The sequence below is a fragment of the Benincasa hispida genome, unplaced genomic scaffold (genome assembly GCF_009727055.1).
Source record: "Benincasa hispida cultivar B227 unplaced genomic scaffold, ASM972705v1 Contig398, whole genome shotgun sequence".
NCBI lineage: Eukaryota > Viridiplantae > Streptophyta > Magnoliopsida > Cucurbitales > Cucurbitaceae > Benincasa > Benincasa hispida.
In genome coordinates, this window is record NW_024064833.1 from 601,138 (window position 1) to 618,232 (window position 17,095).

General features: G+C 32.5%; 1 protein-coding gene across 1 annotated transcript; it reads left to right on the forward strand.

Annotated features, from left to right (window-relative positions):
- Nucleotides 1–1,258: 1,258 nt before the first annotated feature.
- On the forward strand, nt 1,259–5,897 carry LOC120069456 (zeatin O-glucosyltransferase-like). The gene is made up of 4 exons (XM_039021222.1): nt 1,259–2,140; nt 2,564–3,219; nt 5,050–5,566; nt 5,674–5,897. Exons 1-3 carry the CDS (start codon nt 1,340–1,342, stop codon nt 5,186–5,188), a joined length of 1,596 nt encoding a protein of 531 aa, XP_038877150.1. The 5' UTR covers nt 1,259–1,339; the 3' UTR covers nt 5,189–5,566; nt 5,674–5,897.
- The last annotated feature ends 11,198 nt before the right edge of the window (nt 5,898–17,095 follow it).

The window sequence follows — 17,095 nt, forward strand, 5'->3', positions numbered from 1 at the left end:
GTATACCATGCAAATCACTTCTATAGCATATTAAAATAATAATAATAATTCCATCTCTTTGAAAAATGTATATATTTGTCACGTGACAAATTTTAATAGGGGCAATTGCAACTTTAATAAAAAAAAATTTGAAAATTAGGCGCTTGTTCTTATGTTTTGTTTTTTTGCAAACGTGGCAAAAAAAAATTTTCCTGAAAATTTGATTGCTATTTAATTTCTATGTAATTGTTATGTGGTTGCTCTGTGATTACTATGTGATTACCACACTTGCAATTACAAAAAAGTTAAAGTCATGACTTTAGTTTCTTAAAATATATTTGTCACAAGGTGGTCTTTACAAATATAGTTGTAATATAACGAAACACCTAATTTTTTTTTTTTTTTTTTTTTTTTTTTTTTTTTTTTTTTTTTTTATAGAAGGAAACATATATATCAATGAGGTCTACCCTATTGGTATGGGAAAAATAAGCAAAGTTGAACGTCCACGGGATAGGATCAAAATTAGGGTTGCCGGTCAAAAAATTCCACCAAGTTCAACGTCCACAGGATAGGATCAAAATTAGGGTTGCTGTGGCCATAAAAAGAACTAGAAGCTTGCTTCTTAATGAGTGAAAACATTCCATTTAACTCCATATTTATGGTTATATTTAAATAGCTTATGGAAATTTCATTAATTAATTTATTTTTTAAGAAATTTTTTTATTGATTTATTATGTGTTCTTAGTTATTGTATTTCATCTTAGTTTTTTTAAGTACATTGTGGGGCTCATTTATTGGATTAAAGGGGTTCTTAGAATAATTTTTTTTAATAAATTGATAGTAACTTTTTTATTTTTTTTAGAAATTAAGGAGGTACACAAAATATTAGAGAGAGAGAAAATTTTAGTCAAAGAATGAGAAAAATTTAGTGAGAGAAATAATAAATTTTAAGAAATGAAAAAAATAGTTACTGGTGATTTCGTTTTTGAATTTTAGTTTTTAAAAATTAAGTCGATTTTCTCTCTATTTCTTAATTACAATAAATTTTTATTTAAATTCTAAAAATAAGAACAAGTTTTTTGAATTATTTTTTTTTAAAAAAAATTAACTTATTTTTATAAAATATTAATTAAAGAATAGATAATAAACCAATAAATTTAGGGATCGAAATAATGTTTATCAGCTTAGAAAAGTTGATGCGGGAAAAAAAAGTTCTTTTTTTCTCACAATATATATGGATTTGCTGAATTGAAACGCACCAAGTAATTTATTAGAGATTTGTACTTTGAATGGATTAGAAGGTATCATCAAACTTAAATATTACCAAAATATTGCTAGCAAGCCTTCCCTTTTCTTTTTAATGAGTAACCAAAACAATGCCGTCTCCACTAATGTCGCCAAAAATTCACACCATCTTCCTGTCGTCGTTGTCATGGTTCCTCTACCGGCGCAGGGCCATCTGAACCAGCTCCTCCACCTTTCTCGCCTCCTCTCCGCTTTCAACATCCCCGTTCACTTTCTTGGCACGGCCACCCACAATCGCCAAGCCCAGCTTCGCAGTGGTGGCGAATGTAGCAGCCACATGATCCAATTTCATGACTTTGACATCCCAATAATCCCTTCTCCTTCTCCAAACCCCAATGCCACTCACAAATTCCCCTCACATCTCATCCCCACCTTCACTGCCGCGGCGGTCCACCTTCGTCGCCCTCTCGCTGCCTTCCTTCGTTCACTCTCCTCGAAAGTGAAACGACTTGTCGTCATCCACGATTCGCTAATGTCGTCTGCCGTTCAAGTTGTAGACACCATCTTCAATGTTGAATCGTACAATTTTCATAGTATTTCACCCTTTGTCGTCGCTCTCCAAAGCTTGGAGCGTAAAGGAATTGTCATTGGCCATGGTTGTGATCATGAAACTATGACATTTTATGAAGAGTATTTTTTGAAGAAATCGAATGTTCGTTCACTCCAAAGGGGTTTTCCAGCAGAGGCTTTGGAGTTCATGTTATCACAATTGTCTCAGCTACCGAAAAGGACAGCTGGGAAAATTTATAACACTAGTAGATTGATTGAAGGCTTATCTTTGAAGATGATTGAAAGGGTTGAACATGAGTTTCATCATTGGGCATTGGGTCCTTTCAACCCTGTCAAAAACTTGAAGGTATTACTTGGTTTTTGAAGAATATTCTATATCATCAATTAATCTAAAAGGTTTAGGTGATTTCAGTAAATTTGTCAATATCAATATCTCTGCTCTCCCTTAATTGGAAGCTTGTAAATTTATAGAGAATATTCGACAAGTAAAAATCAACATTAAATAAGATGAAAAACGACATTAAAGAAGTTTGACGAAAAATTTTATTTTGCTCTAACATTGTGTTCAATCAAGAATCAACAAAAAAAAAAAAAAAAAAACTAAACTAATAGATTATGATAAATTAAATGACATCAATAGTTTAACAATTTGAAAGGTAGGTTGATTAGAAGAATTTGACACACAAATTCTTAAAGGGATGCTAAAAATGGATTTCAAAGGTTAATTTGATCATCATAACATATTATTTTGTATTTCTTTATGTTTCAGAATGGGGAAAAGTCATCGTCTAATCACGCCTGTTTGTCATGGTTAGATCGACAAGAGCCAAGATCAGTGATGTACGTCTCTTTTGGAACGACGACAGCGATGGACGACAAACAAATTGAAGAAATATCAATTGGGTTAGCAAGAAGCCACCAAAAGTTCATATGGGTCCTCCGGGATGCCGACAAAGGCGACATCTTCCATGACATCAATGTTAAGAAATTCGAGCTTGAAGAAGGTTACAAAGAGTTAATTGGTGACCGAGGGCTGGTGATAAGAGAGTGGGCACCACAATTAGAGATACTGAACCACTGGACAATCGGAGGGTTCATGACGCATTGTGGATGGAATTCGTGCATGGAGAGCATGACAATGGGAGTACCAATGGCAACATGGCCAATGCACTCAGACCAGCCGAGGAACGCGGTGCTAATGACAAAGGTGCTGCGAGTAGGGTTGGTGGTGAAGGAGTGGGAACGAGGGGAGGAGGTGGTGGTGGCATCAACTGTGGAGGAAGCGGTGAAAAGATTGATAGTGTCGAAGGAAGGGGCAGAGATAAGAAGGAATGCAGAGAGGTTAGGGGAAGCTTTACGACGGTCATTAGAAGATGGTGGAGATTCTCGCCGGGAGTTGGAGGCTTTTGTTACTCATATTACCAGGTAGATGAAAATTTTGCGAGAGAAGTTTTTATTTTCATGTATTTGTTTACAATTATTACAAAATATTGTGTCAAATACCGAATGGATGGAGTATGTATTTTTAAAGTATACTAAATGTGAGAGTTTTTAATTTATAACTTTGAATTAGGATTTTGATACAAGTTCGGCACTACAAGAATTCTAGGTTTCATGTCGGTTGAAAACTGACATTAAAAGGTTTTAATGTCGGTTACAACCGACATTGAAGATTGTGTATCAAAAGTCTTTAATGTTGGTTTTAAACCGACATTGTACACCATTTTCAATGTCAGTTTAAAACCGACATTATTGACAACTGACATTAAAGAACTTTTATAACACGATCATCAATGACGGTTGTCAACCGACATTAAAACCTTTTAATGCCAGTTTTAAACCGACATTAAAGCCCATAATTATTGTCCATTTTTTAAATGTCATTCCAGTCCATTTTTAATATCGGTCAAAAAGTTAAAAACGACATTATATGTCTCATGTTGGGTTAGAAAATGTTCGTCATTATTTTTTATTAAAAAATATGAAAAATTGTTCATTGTAATGCGTGCTTGTTATATTTTGCATAGCAAGCCAACAATATTTGTCTTCTACCTATAAATTCACTAAACTCAAACTTGAAATATAACAATAGACAGAACAATACACTCTACCACAAAACTAAATACAAAGTTACCTACAAGGAAGCATACTTCTATAATAATTTATCCACAAACAAGAATTAATATTTTCAATCCATTCTATAAAGTACTTATCAAATATGAAATAAACACACTAACCAATATTTGTATATCGATAACACACTTCCATAGAACAATAATTATAATTATCATATCCAACACTCATATGAAACCACCCACCTCTCCAAAACTACAATCAGAAATATCAACCACCTCTAACATATTAATAATAATTTCTCCCATTCACAATTATCAATTAGTACTTCCATGAATAATTACACCAAATACCCATAAACAAAAAAAATTATACATAAATCTTCCAATAAAAATATCATGGTTAGATAACAATTCATCTATCCAAAAACCAACGCTTAGTACTTGGGATTCATTCTAAACTTGCATATTTTAGTCAAGATTCGTTCTAATCTAGTATTTACACTCTATTGACACAAAAAAAAAAAAAAAAAAATCAAGTACATTCTTACACAAATCGGCCAACAAAACTTGCCCATTCTCTTCGAATTAAGTCAATCTCTCCTTTGGTATATGCATTTTTTTGTATTGCACTACAAAAAGAAAAAAATAAGAAAAAATCAAGATAAGTTTACATCATTTATTAAATTAATGCTAGTACATAAAAAATAAATAATTTACGTACTAGTAATGGGAGTAATAGAATTATGCACTATTTCGTGTATATATTTTTGCACATAGTACTCGCATCCTATAGAATCTAATTGACAGGGGCACTGCATATAAAAAAGTTGAAAATAATTATTCTTATGTATTTAAATATTTTACTTGCATATCTAGGAATGGGAAATAGAATGGGATCTTACACTGAACAATCACTGCAAGAATTTTGAGTTTTAATGTCGGTTGAAAAAAGTGAAATCGGATGTATAATATTGGTTTTAAAAAAATAAAAAACGGATCTTTAATGTCGATTTTCAACTGACATTGAAGATGGGTTACAATGTCGGTTTAAAACCGACATTAAAGGCCTTTAATTTTTTTTTATTTTTTAAAACTTTATTAAAAAAATATCTTCTTCATTTCATATCAAATTTTCTCTCTCCTTTCACTTCTCTCTTACCAAACCCTCTCTTCTCCTTAGCTTGACTGTGCAAATCACTTTTGATCGTTGTTGTCACCGGTGTTGCTTGGATCTCCATCGTCATCTACTTCTTCTGGTGGTGGGTCATAGTCATGGGTGTTCTCCAGTTGTTTTTCATCGTTGCGTGGGCATTCTCTAGTTTTTTTTCGTCGTCGCGTGGGTGCTCTCCAGTTGGTTTTCGTCGTCGCGTGGGCATTGTCCTTCCAATTGTTCTTCTAGTGGTTGTTCGTCGTGGTTGTTCTTCCGTGGGTTAGCTCGTCGTTCGTCCAGCTTATTCTGGTCGTGGAGGTGGGTCACCGGCATGGATCTATAGATTTAGTTTTGGGTTTTTATATCCGGTCTTCTATTTGTCCGATCTACTCATGGGTCTTCCAATCCGGTCGTCGGCGTTGTATTTTTCTCAGATCTGCCGTCTCAACTCTGCTTGCAAGGTCCGATGCTCGTCGATGTTTCAATCTTCAAGCTCCGATTCGGATCTCTTCAAATTATTGGTTGTTTAAGTTGTTTTCTTGGAAAGGTAAATTTGTTTTTTTCATATGAATTTTCAATTTAATAATTTAAAGTTATTTCATTCCTTTTATTTTTATTTTTATGTTTATGCTTTTTGAAATTTTGAAATTTAAGTCGGCATCATCGAGAAGCACATAGAAGCATTGTTTGGTAGACCTAAAATTGCTATAACATCTCAAGGAACCATCTATCCTTCCAAAGATGAGCAATTGAAGATTAGCTTTGGTGGTTTGAAGGGATTGGTTTTAGAAGCTGTCACTTTTAGTTCCTTCCTCTGGGACGTCAAAAGCTATGTGGATTCAAGGTACCATTTTTTTGTGAGTTGAGCTAAATGCCATTCCTGCCTGAAGTATGTTTGTACTAATACCAACTTAATCAGTGCGGGTCTTGCTGTATATTAACTACATATGTGATTCTGAATGATAGAAAACTATATAAATTTAGGGGGAAAGAGTTTCATTTTTTAGACTTTACAGGAATTTTCACAACATACTGTTATAGGATTCGTTTAAACTTTCCTCCCTTCACTCTGTGCACAATACACATTGACACGTTCTGTTATATCTGAACATATTACTTAGAAATTTGTTAACGTTGAAATGAAGTTAGTTAAAAAATATATATTTGGTTGATAGTCTTGCTTGATGTGGTTCAAGTGTATATCAAAATCCTTTTTTTTCAAGTTTATATAAACTAATTTGGTCTTACTTGGTTGATTAAGTTTGATTGATGTGGTTCAAATATTATTTCATTAATTTTATGTTTTGTTCCAATGGTTAAACTTCTTGAAGTTTGTTAATGTTGGAATGAAATTAGTTCAAAATTATGTACTTTGTTGATAGTCTTGCTTGGTGGTTCAAGTGTATATTATTTATTTTTTATATACTAGCTTTAATTTAATAAATAATGTAAACTCATGTTGAGTTTTTTTTTTTTTTTTTTCTTTTTGCAATACGAAAAATGCATATACCCAAGGAGAGATTGACGTATAATTTGAACCCAATGGACAAATTTTGTTGGCCGATTTGTGTAAGGATGTATTTTTTTATTTTTTTTTTTTTTGGTCTCAATAGAATGTAAATGATAGCTTAGAATGAATCTTGACGAGTTTTGAGTAAAATATGCAGGTTTAGAATGAATCCGAAGTACTAATCATTGGTTTGTGGATAGACGAATTGTTATTTAACCATGATTTGTTTATTGGAAGATTTATGTATAATTTTTTTATGGGGTATTTGGTGTAAGTATTCATGGAAGTACTAATTAATATTTGTGAATGGGAGAAATGACTATTAATATTATAGAGGTGGTTGATAATTATAATTATTGTTCTATGAAAGTGTGTTAGGTATACAAATGTTGGTTAGTGTGTTTATTTCATATTTGATGAATACTTATACAATTTATTGGAAATATTAATTCTTGTTTGTGGATAAATTATTATAGAAGTGTGCTTCATTGCAGGTAACTTTGTATTTAGTTTTGTGATAGAGTATATTGTTCTATTTGTTGATACATTTCAGGTTTGAGTTCATTGAATTCATAAGTGGAAAACAAATATTGTTGGCTTGCGATAGAGAATATTGAGCATGCATTACAATGAACAATTTTTTGATATTTTTTAATAAAAAACAATGACAGACATTTCCTAACCTAACACGAGACAATAATGTTGTTTTTAACTTTTTGACCGACACTAAAAATGGATTCGGCGACGAAATTTTAAAAAATTGACAATAATTGAAAAAAAGGGACATGGATTATGAACATAAACCGACATTAAAAATAGTGTTATAAAATGTCTTTAATGTCAGTTTTAAACCGACATTGAAGAGGGTGTACAATATCGGTTTAAAACCGATATTAAAGACCTTTTATAACACTATCTTTAATGTCGGTTGTCAACCGACATTAAAGTCCAAAATTCTTGTAGTGGCTATGCATGAAAACAAAATTGAATCAAAATTTAAAATATACATCGTTGCAAATAAGGAAAATATATATCATATGAAAAAACTGAATGTTGCATCTCAAAGTTGCCATTGATTCATGGATAAACTAACAAATCATAAGACACTCATTCATAATATCCAATATAATCATCTAAAAAATATACTAGACATAATGGCCACCTGTAAGAGAATTTCAGTTTCATCGACAAAGTTGCCATCGATTCATGGATAAACTAACAAATCATTAGCAATACAGAGGAACGTAGCTCATTGATAAGACATTAAACATCCGCTTTTCTTTTTTTATAAAAAAAATCGATATTATACATCTGGTTTCACTTTTTCCAATTGACATTAAAGCCCAAAATTCTTGTAGTGATGATTAGATTATTATAGATACTAATATATATATATATATATTGATATTTCTTCCTTTCTTTCTTTTATCTTGTCACTTTAATTCAATTCAAAAGATATTAAATTTTGTTCAACATGGCATTTTTCGTTTATATTTTCACATGTCGATACATTCAACATAGACATACGGGTTAGTGAATTGATGTCTTCATTATATCGCAAAATAATTCACGAAACATAAAAAAGTAAATAATAAAATGTCACTGATAAAAATATAACATAAAGATCAAACATTTTAATTACTTATTTAAAAATGCTAAAATGTTTACTTATTAATTATTTTTTTTAAGCTTTTACTTTTATAATTTTTCTAGAAAAATATCAGTGAATCCAATATTAATATTTTCATCCATATTTCCATTTTTTAAGCTTATTCTCTCTAATATATGTAGTTTTCATAAAGCTTTCTGTTTAATTTCTAAATATTAAATAATTAAATTATATCTCTAAATATTTCTATTTAAATATTCTAGGAATGTACATAGTATATTGATTCGACTAATGTAATAATAGACCACCTTGATTAAATAGAGACAAACTAACCAAAAAGTTGAGAATTAAAATATATTCTATTCACTCATTTTATGTTTTTTCCCTCTACATCGCATTCTTAATTTAAACAGCTGTAAATTCTTTTATTTAGGTATCTTTTACTTCGAAGAAATCAAAGATTCCTATCAATGGAACATTTAAGTTTATCCTTATTTATTTGAAAGAATATAGAGTATCTAAATATTTGGAGATGTCTCAACATTTTAGGATGTTCAGATGGGGCATCTTAAAAGTTAAAATTTTGTTGCCCTCTTGAAGCATAAGTTTTCCAAGATTCTCATCGTGTGCCTCTTGTTTCTACTTTTTTGTTCTTTTATTTTTGGTATACACGTACATATATATAATCGCACATACATGCATACATATCAATTTTCTTTATTTTTATATCATAAATAAAACAAGTCAATATACTCATTCAATAATAAACAATGCTATGCATATTTTTTTTATTTATATAAAATAAACTCTATTTAAATTGTGTCATACATAGCTCATCGAAATATAAAGTAAAGATTTTTGTTTATTTAATTTTTCAATAGTGATCATCCAATATTTTGACATTGTATAAGTAAAATTCACTAAAAAAAACACTGCGAACCATTTGTTTTCATTTAAAATAAGTGCAAATATTTCAAGTTAATTAAACTTGGATTGTTGATGAATCATTCCTTTGAAAGCAATTTTAGTATGGCTTTGGTGCCAAATCTTGCATCTACATGCAAGTTGACACAACAACCTTCTCCGAGGTGATAAAACAGAAGCCTTTGCTTAGCGAGTCTCTTGAAGAAGGTTGAATTGTAGCAGCTCCGCAGAAGAAAAATGGAAAAATAAATAATCGATATGAAATGCGACTCTGAATAATTTCTTTTCTTATGCAAGTGCAATTACCCAAATCCACCCATTTGACTGGATGGACGGTGATAACACATGTGGAAAGAAGTTTTATTACCAATATAAACACATTTTACTAACACACAAACATTTTGATATAAGTGTACTTCAACCACTCGTAAATTTTACAATATAATGTGTGATAACCTGTATTTCAACAAGATTTTGTCTCTTGAAGTTATAACGTTTAGAAGTATTTAAGGAGAAAAGCATTAGAGTCATAGGAAAATAAAACAAAATTTCATTCCATGCATTCATAGAGTTCAAAAGAGAACCCAAGTGGAAATTATAGCACTAATGCGTTTATTATGTAGGAACATAGGCGAACATCTAAGAGGTTCATGAAGTCCAAGGAGCCCAAATATTTAGCAGGCATAATGAGAAAAGCAGAGTAAGGTGAACATGAGAGTCAAATGCATCTGAGAGGACCACCAACAACTGCAATAACAAATGGATAAAAGTTATATGACACACTTACAACTAGCAGAAATGGTCCCCGCATCTAGCTCTATATATACCCCACTTCCAAATGAAGAAAAAAAGAGTAAGGTGAGCATACACACACACAACATCGCCACCATACCTGAGCTGAGAGTGAAAAACATTCTCTAAAATTTGAAAGAATTTCCAGAAAACATGCTCCCCCTCCATTGCTGAGGTGATCTTTCTTAGAGAACTTCCACCATCGCTACCAGAGAAGAAAACTCAAGAGAGGATACTCTCCATAGTCCACTGTAGAGCACATAATAGCATCACCATCTCAGATCGGCAAAAGCAAGAGAAGGCTACCAATGATTATCATTTCTATCTATTCATCTCTTATCTCCTTTCCATCATTTTTTGAATTTATATTTCTGCATATTTCCAACCCATCTTGTAATTGACTTATTTCCATGTGAACCTATTGCGCTCACTAAACTTTAAGCTAAGTAAATAAATAACAGTTGTTTGGCTTAACTTATTTTATTTCAATCAGTATAACGTTTATACAATTGTCAAACTTAACTCAACAACTCCAGACTCTTAATTACAAAAGTTTATAACAACAAACTCAAATCTTGAAGTGTGGTTGTAGTGTGGTTGTAGTTTTGTTTAAGGAACACATTTTTTAGAAATCAACTTTCACACTAAATCGATCATCACACATAAGAATGTAACATTTCCAGCCTGGTAATTGGATATCCCTGGCATGATCATGTATTTTTTCAAGCATTCTCATGAATTTCCGATATGAATGATGTGAAAATAATTCCAGTACCCTTATAGCTCGTTGAATGTGCACATGCCGATAATATCCTGTTAGACGTGCTATAGACATACTAACAATTTTCTAGGGTATAATCCCAGTTTCCAATACAATTCACAACAAGCAAAATAACACGAATTACATCAACCATTAAAATCCAGAAAAATATTTCCTGATCATACAATTTTTCGAACCTTACATATATATAATAACATATATGTATATATAATTCAAATATACGAAAATAATAAAACCACTCACGATTCCCTGGTGTACGGTTTCCACAACAATTGTAGCCTTGTTTGTCCTCAGAATTCAGACCTTGTAATAAGCCAGTAATCCACTTAGAGTCCGAAGAAACTTAGAACACTTCCTTAATCCTAACCCTAGCTTACCAACCCCAAAAGACTTAAATCAAACCTCCAAACTGCAATAACAACTGTTGGACGCAAAGTTGTCTTTTCTGCACCCTATTGTCAGCTGCACGCCTGACTCTCCCTACCCAATGCCTAGACTCTTGTTTGTGTTGGGTTTTATGTCCTAAAATTCGCAGATTGTAAAAGTTAAACATATTCTATTATCAATAAAAGAAGTTGAATCTATTAATTGTATTCATAGAGTCTAAATCCAATGAACTAAGATCCATGACCTTATATGAATACTTAAAACTTTATGTAGAGACATAAAGATGGATCAAGTTCGAGTAAATAGCCAAAACGGTCTATAGTACATGATTAAGGTTGGGTACCTTATTCTGGTAACACTATTAGATGCGGCCTACTCTGTAGCTGTTACAAGTTGTTGTAAAGATACTACAAATGAAGTGATCCAGATTCGTTCATGTATTGACATGAGGAGTGAGGGCATCCTATGCAATGAATTTGCTTAAAGATTAGAGCAAGAAACAAGCTACTCTTACCTTTTAACATTGTTTACTGTTTAAGACTAACTATTTTGCTTAGATGATCTAGGTAACTCGATCTTAATCCTGAGCTAACTATGAACTCCTGTTTATACGAGATTATCCTTAGATTTGCATAGGTGAGGGTTGGCTCAACAACACCAGCTCAATAAGTCTCCATTTCAGGGGTAAGATCCTGGTGTAGATAGCTGGGGACGATAGAGTGCCAAAGACGGAATTCATGCCTACCCGATTTAGAGATAGGAGAAATGTTGTTCTCTTAAGTACTGAATCCAGGTCTTGAACAAGGGGCCCACCCTCTCATTGGCTCGAGAAGGATCTGGTCTAGTGATTGAGTCATAAACCAATTGTTCATTAGAATATCATTGGAACTGAAGAAACAAGACATAATATCGAAGGTAAAATAGTACATTAAGCCAGTCAGTATTACGAACAACCTGTGAAGGGTCGACTTACTGGTTATGGTTAAATCATGTGGATACAAATATATCTATAGTGCGGAGAGTGCAACTATCAAGCTATAGTGGTGTGACTCAATAGTTAGCAAGTACTGATTAATTCGGTCTAAAGAGTTTTAGGCAATTAATCTTAATCATTAGAGCTCATGATCTGTAGGTCCATAAGGTCCCTTTACTATCTCATAAAACATGAACACCTTGAATTATTAAATTGAGTGAATTTGGAATGATATCAATTTGAATTGTTCAAATTGAATTTCAATTTGAAAATGTTCAAATTGAAATTAGGATTTTTGAGTTTGAATTAGTTCAAAAACAAATTAGAGTTTGCTTAATTATATCTGATATAATTAATATTTAATTCATTAATAGGATTCATGTTTAAATTTAATGTGTGATTAATTTGATATTTGATATTAAATTAATTAATTATTTAAAAATCAAATTAATTTGCATTTTTAAATTCAATTTGAGAAATTCGATTTTGAAATTTTAGATTTGATTAATTGAGAATTAATTAAATCAAATTTTTATTAATTCTATAATTGATTAAAAGAAATTGAGAAATTTGGAAATTAAACTTCAAAGTGGGTTTTCCCCACATTTGAAGCAAGTAGGATGTGTCCTACCCATAAGTTCACACAAATCCCACCTAAATCCACTCCAATTGAGATAGTTGCTGCTAACATTTGACTTCGGCCCAAGTGCTTGCATGGTTGGAGTGATAAAAAAACACTGAAATTGAAGAAGAAATGATGAATTAGCTGAAAAAAGTTTTCTACACTTGATCGTCTTCTTCCTCTCAAGAAACCAATATTTTACCTTCACAATTCACTCAAATTTGAGTTTCACTACTCAAATTTGAGGCTAAGAATAGAGAAGACCTCTTGGTTGTTCACGGAATGATTTGGAGTTGAATCGGAGTGAAGAGCAACTTGGATTTGAAAATTTCATCACAAAAGGTATGTAACTTGAAACCCCCTTGAATATGCATGCTTTAGAACTCAAATTGAATGTAATTAGAGTGCTTATTAATCCTGTTTGCTTTCGTAGCATCCTTGTGTATCCTATCAATTGGTATCAGAGCATGATATAAGCACTCAATTAACGTTAATTTGAGTTTTGATGGGTGAATTTATGAAGATGCATGTTTGGACTAATATGGATGCTTTTTTTTTTTTTTCCAGATTTGGCATTAGATTTCTCTATGAATTCCAAGTTAAATTGGTAATTGGTTCTTGATTGATGAGTTTATATGTATGCTCTAGAGTCTGTAATTTATTTGGAATCACCAGAGTCCGTTTTAAGCTGTAATTTAGAGATTGAAGCAAGCAAGGTCGTGAGAAAGCTACTGTAGAATTATCTACTGCCCAGACAGCATTACAACGTTGCGTCCAAGTGTTGCAATTTTGTTCTTGGTGAAGACCATAGCGTTGCAATGCTGGGATGAGTGTTGCAACACTGTTCATCCCAGTTGTGCAATACGCGATTCAAGCCGGTTCACGCAGGAGACTCATGGTTCGACCGGTTCAGCTTGGTTCCAATCTGGTTCAATCCTATTTGGATCGGTTCAACACATTTTGATGATTTGGAGGTCCTATTCAAGTGGTTCGGGTCGATTCGGCCAGTTCTACACCAAATTGAAGCTGTTTTGGACCTATTTTTGTAATAATTTAGTTATTATGCTTACTTGGGATGCCAAAGTTGAACCATATCAGTGTTTATTTAAATAATTATGTATGTGATGAATGTTGCATTTAAATTTAAATATGTTTGTGCATATAGTATGCCATTTAGATTTAAAATCCCACCATAGGAAACATGTTACATGCATTGAGTATATGTTATAAATTGTTATAATGTATAGAATGCATGTTTAGGGTTTCTGTTTTTAATATAATTGTTATATTAAATTGAATAACTTTGATTATGTTTTGGATGTATAAGCATGTCCAAGTTTTATAAGTTGTTATAAAATTAAATTAGACATTAAAATCCATAATAAAGATAAGTTGCATACTCATGTAGGTTAAACACTTGTTTTAATAGTTAAAATAGGTCACTATCTTATAAATCACTGTTACAAACTCAACTGGTATATAATCTTGTTTAAGGCTGGGGTTACTTAAATTGACGGTCTACGGAACACCTCTTACCTTGGGACTATGGCTAAATAATTGAGTGTTGTTAACCAGTTTTATAAGCATACATGAGCGGTGTGAGGTAATAAAATGGTTTATCACCTAGACATTGTAGGTTAAAATCTAATTATAAGTGTTATACTTGGATAAACCATTTAGACTTAGGGTTATTTTAATTAGCCAAAAATAACTTAAGTATAAATTTACCCAATAGTAGAACAGTTCATGGGAGTTTAATAACTTATATGATAAAGTTACTAGAATACTTCAATAGGAGATTAATAACATATACGAGACGTTATTTTTAGCCCTCATGTCTCTAAGAGTTTATAATCAAGATTTCAGTGGTACTTCGTATCGATTATACCTCGGCTGCTCCATTCAGAAAGTATTTTCATAAATCTGGATTCTGGTAAATAAGGGGAAGTCGTTCAAATATAAAAATCAAGTATATAATACATTTGATTTCAACTTTTACGTCCCTACAAAATTCACAAATTGCGGTCCATACATCGCTTCGTGTCGACTATACCTCGATTGCTCCATTCGAAAAGTGTTCGCATGAGTCAAGAGCAAGGTGAATAGGGGAAGTAGTTCATAGTAAGTGAGTGAAGGATATGTGCCAACTTATCCTACAGTCTCTTTCGTTAGTTTGGACCGTGAGATTCCTATGTTGCGCCTGCTAGTTTGCTTTAGGCGGCCCTTGTTAGTCGTTTAACGATGGCTATCCCCTTGGAGGGTTGTAACATAGGATTCGGAACAACTCAAACTCCAAAAATGGATAGGATTTCTTAGGTTCATTTACAACCTTGACTCTCCATTTTGATAGCATAGTTGGGGCCGACCTCTGACGTCTTAAAATGGAGGGTTACACTTACAGAATTACTAAAATGTTCGTAATTTCAAACTGAAAACAGTAACTAAACACTATAGGAATAAGAGTTATATTGGAGATAGTGTTTGGTCAGAATTGTTTACTTTAGTGAATGAGTATCTGACTGCCCCTTGGTAATACGTATTCTGACTAACAATAGTATTGCTTCAAATAAATAATGGTTATGGGTACATTATGACTTGTGTTGCTAAAAATTTGACTTTGAATTTAGTTGTAATTTGCTAATTATAATTTGTTTACAATTTTCAGCATGTCGAAATCTTTTAGAATACTTGTTTTCAAATTAGTTAATGGTAAAATTGAATCAACATACAAATTATTAGCAGTTAATGGTTCTAAAAGGGTTTCAACAGAGGATTGTCCTCGATCTCCCAATTCATCTAAAGTTTTGAACTATATATATGAGAATGAAAAATTCAAACAACAAGATAAATATGATTTACTTGTTATCGAAGCTTGTTTAGTGGAAAATGATAAAACATGGATAATTGATTCAGGTATCGCTAATCATGTCTGTACATTCTTTTAGGAAACAAGTTCCTGGAGACAGCTGATAGAAGGTGAAACAATCTTTAAGATAGGGACCGGGGAGGTTGTTTCAGCTAAAGCAGTGGGAGATATAAAGTTATTTATAGGAGATAGATACATTTTGGTTGAAAATTTTTATTACATTCCTTCTATGAAAAGGAATCTGATATCCGTCTCTTGTTTGCTGGAACAAAATTATAAAGTTTCTTTTGAAAATGATGAAGTGTTTATTACTTCGAAGAATATTAAAATTTTTTCTGCAAAATTAGAAAATAAATTGTATTTGTTAAAACAGACTGAGTTAAAGGCCATTTTAAACATAGAGATGTTTAAAATAGCTGAAACTCATAATAAGAAAAAGCAACTTTCTCCAAATGCCTATCTTTGGCACCTAAGACTGGGTCACATAAATCTCAACAGGATTGAGAGACCGGTTAAAAACGATCATCTAAATAAGTTAGAAGACAGTTCATTACCACCTTGTGAATCCTATCTAAAGGGTAAAATGACTAAAAGATCTTTTTCTGGAAAAGGTCTTAGGGCCAAAGAACCCTTAGAGCTCGTACATTCGAACCTTTGTGGTCTAATGAATGTTAAAGCTAGAGAAGGGTATGAATATTTCATCAGCTTCGTTGACGACTATTCTAGATATGGGCATATTTACCTGATACATCAAAAGTTCGAAACATTTGAAAAGTTCAAAGAGTATAAGGCTGAGGTTGAGAACCAATTAGGTCAAAATCTCAAAACACTTCGATCAGATCGAGGTGGTGAGTATGTGGACTTGGAATTCAAAAACTATTTGATAGAATATGGAGAGTCTCAACTCACAGCCTCGGGCACACCTCAGCAAAACGGTGTGGCAAAAAAGAAAAACAAAACCCTGTTGGACATGGTTCGTTACATGATGAGTTATGCTCAATTACCAAGTTCTTTTTGGGGTTATGCAGTTCAGAGTGCAGTATATATTTTGAATTGGTTCCTTTAAAAAGTGTTCCTGAAACACCTTACAAGCTCTAGAGAGATGATAACGGGCAGAAATGCACGTTATTACAATGCAAAGACATAAAACAATGTAGGATTGTGATGGTAAAAATATGTAAAACTGTGTCCAAAAGCATTAAGTTGAGGACATTGCGATCGCATGTGTCCATCGCATTAAAGTAGCTAATTTATGTATTTTGTGCAGGAAAATGCGTTGGCGCAAGGCAGAATTGCGATCCAAGGAACTCAGCATCTGAACGCATTAAAAGATTGTGACCGCAAGGCTATGCGATTGTATGTGTTCGTGAAGATCTGCTCAAGAAGGTGGTTGCATAGAGACGGCACATCAAGGTGGAAACTTAATAAATCATGATTGGACAGAAAGCTGATGACAGTCAAATTCGAATTAAGTTGAAAAGTCATTAACGACACACTATAGCAAGTACACTCAACTTTTCGGTGACAATTAATCGGCGCATCAGACAGAGAATTAATGATATCCCATCAGTGCAATCATTTGAGAGATAAAGCTCTTCACCTTGAAGCTCTA

What these genes read in the sequence shown, in the direction of transcription:
- LOC120069456 (XM_039021222.1), top strand. Translation starts at nt 1,340, where the DNA reads ATGAGTAACCAAAACAATGCCGTCTCCACTAATGTCGCCAAAAATTCA. An exon ending in ACCCTGTCAAAAACTTGAAG is followed by an intron (nt 2,141 to 2,563) that starts GTATTACTTGGT and finishes TTTATGTTTCAG; the next exon opens with AATGGGGAAAAGTCATCGTC. An exon ending in TTTGTTACTCATATTACCAG is followed by an intron (nt 3,220 to 5,049) that starts GTAGATGAAAAT and finishes TCTTCTCCTTAG; the next exon opens with CTTGACTGTGCAAATCACTT.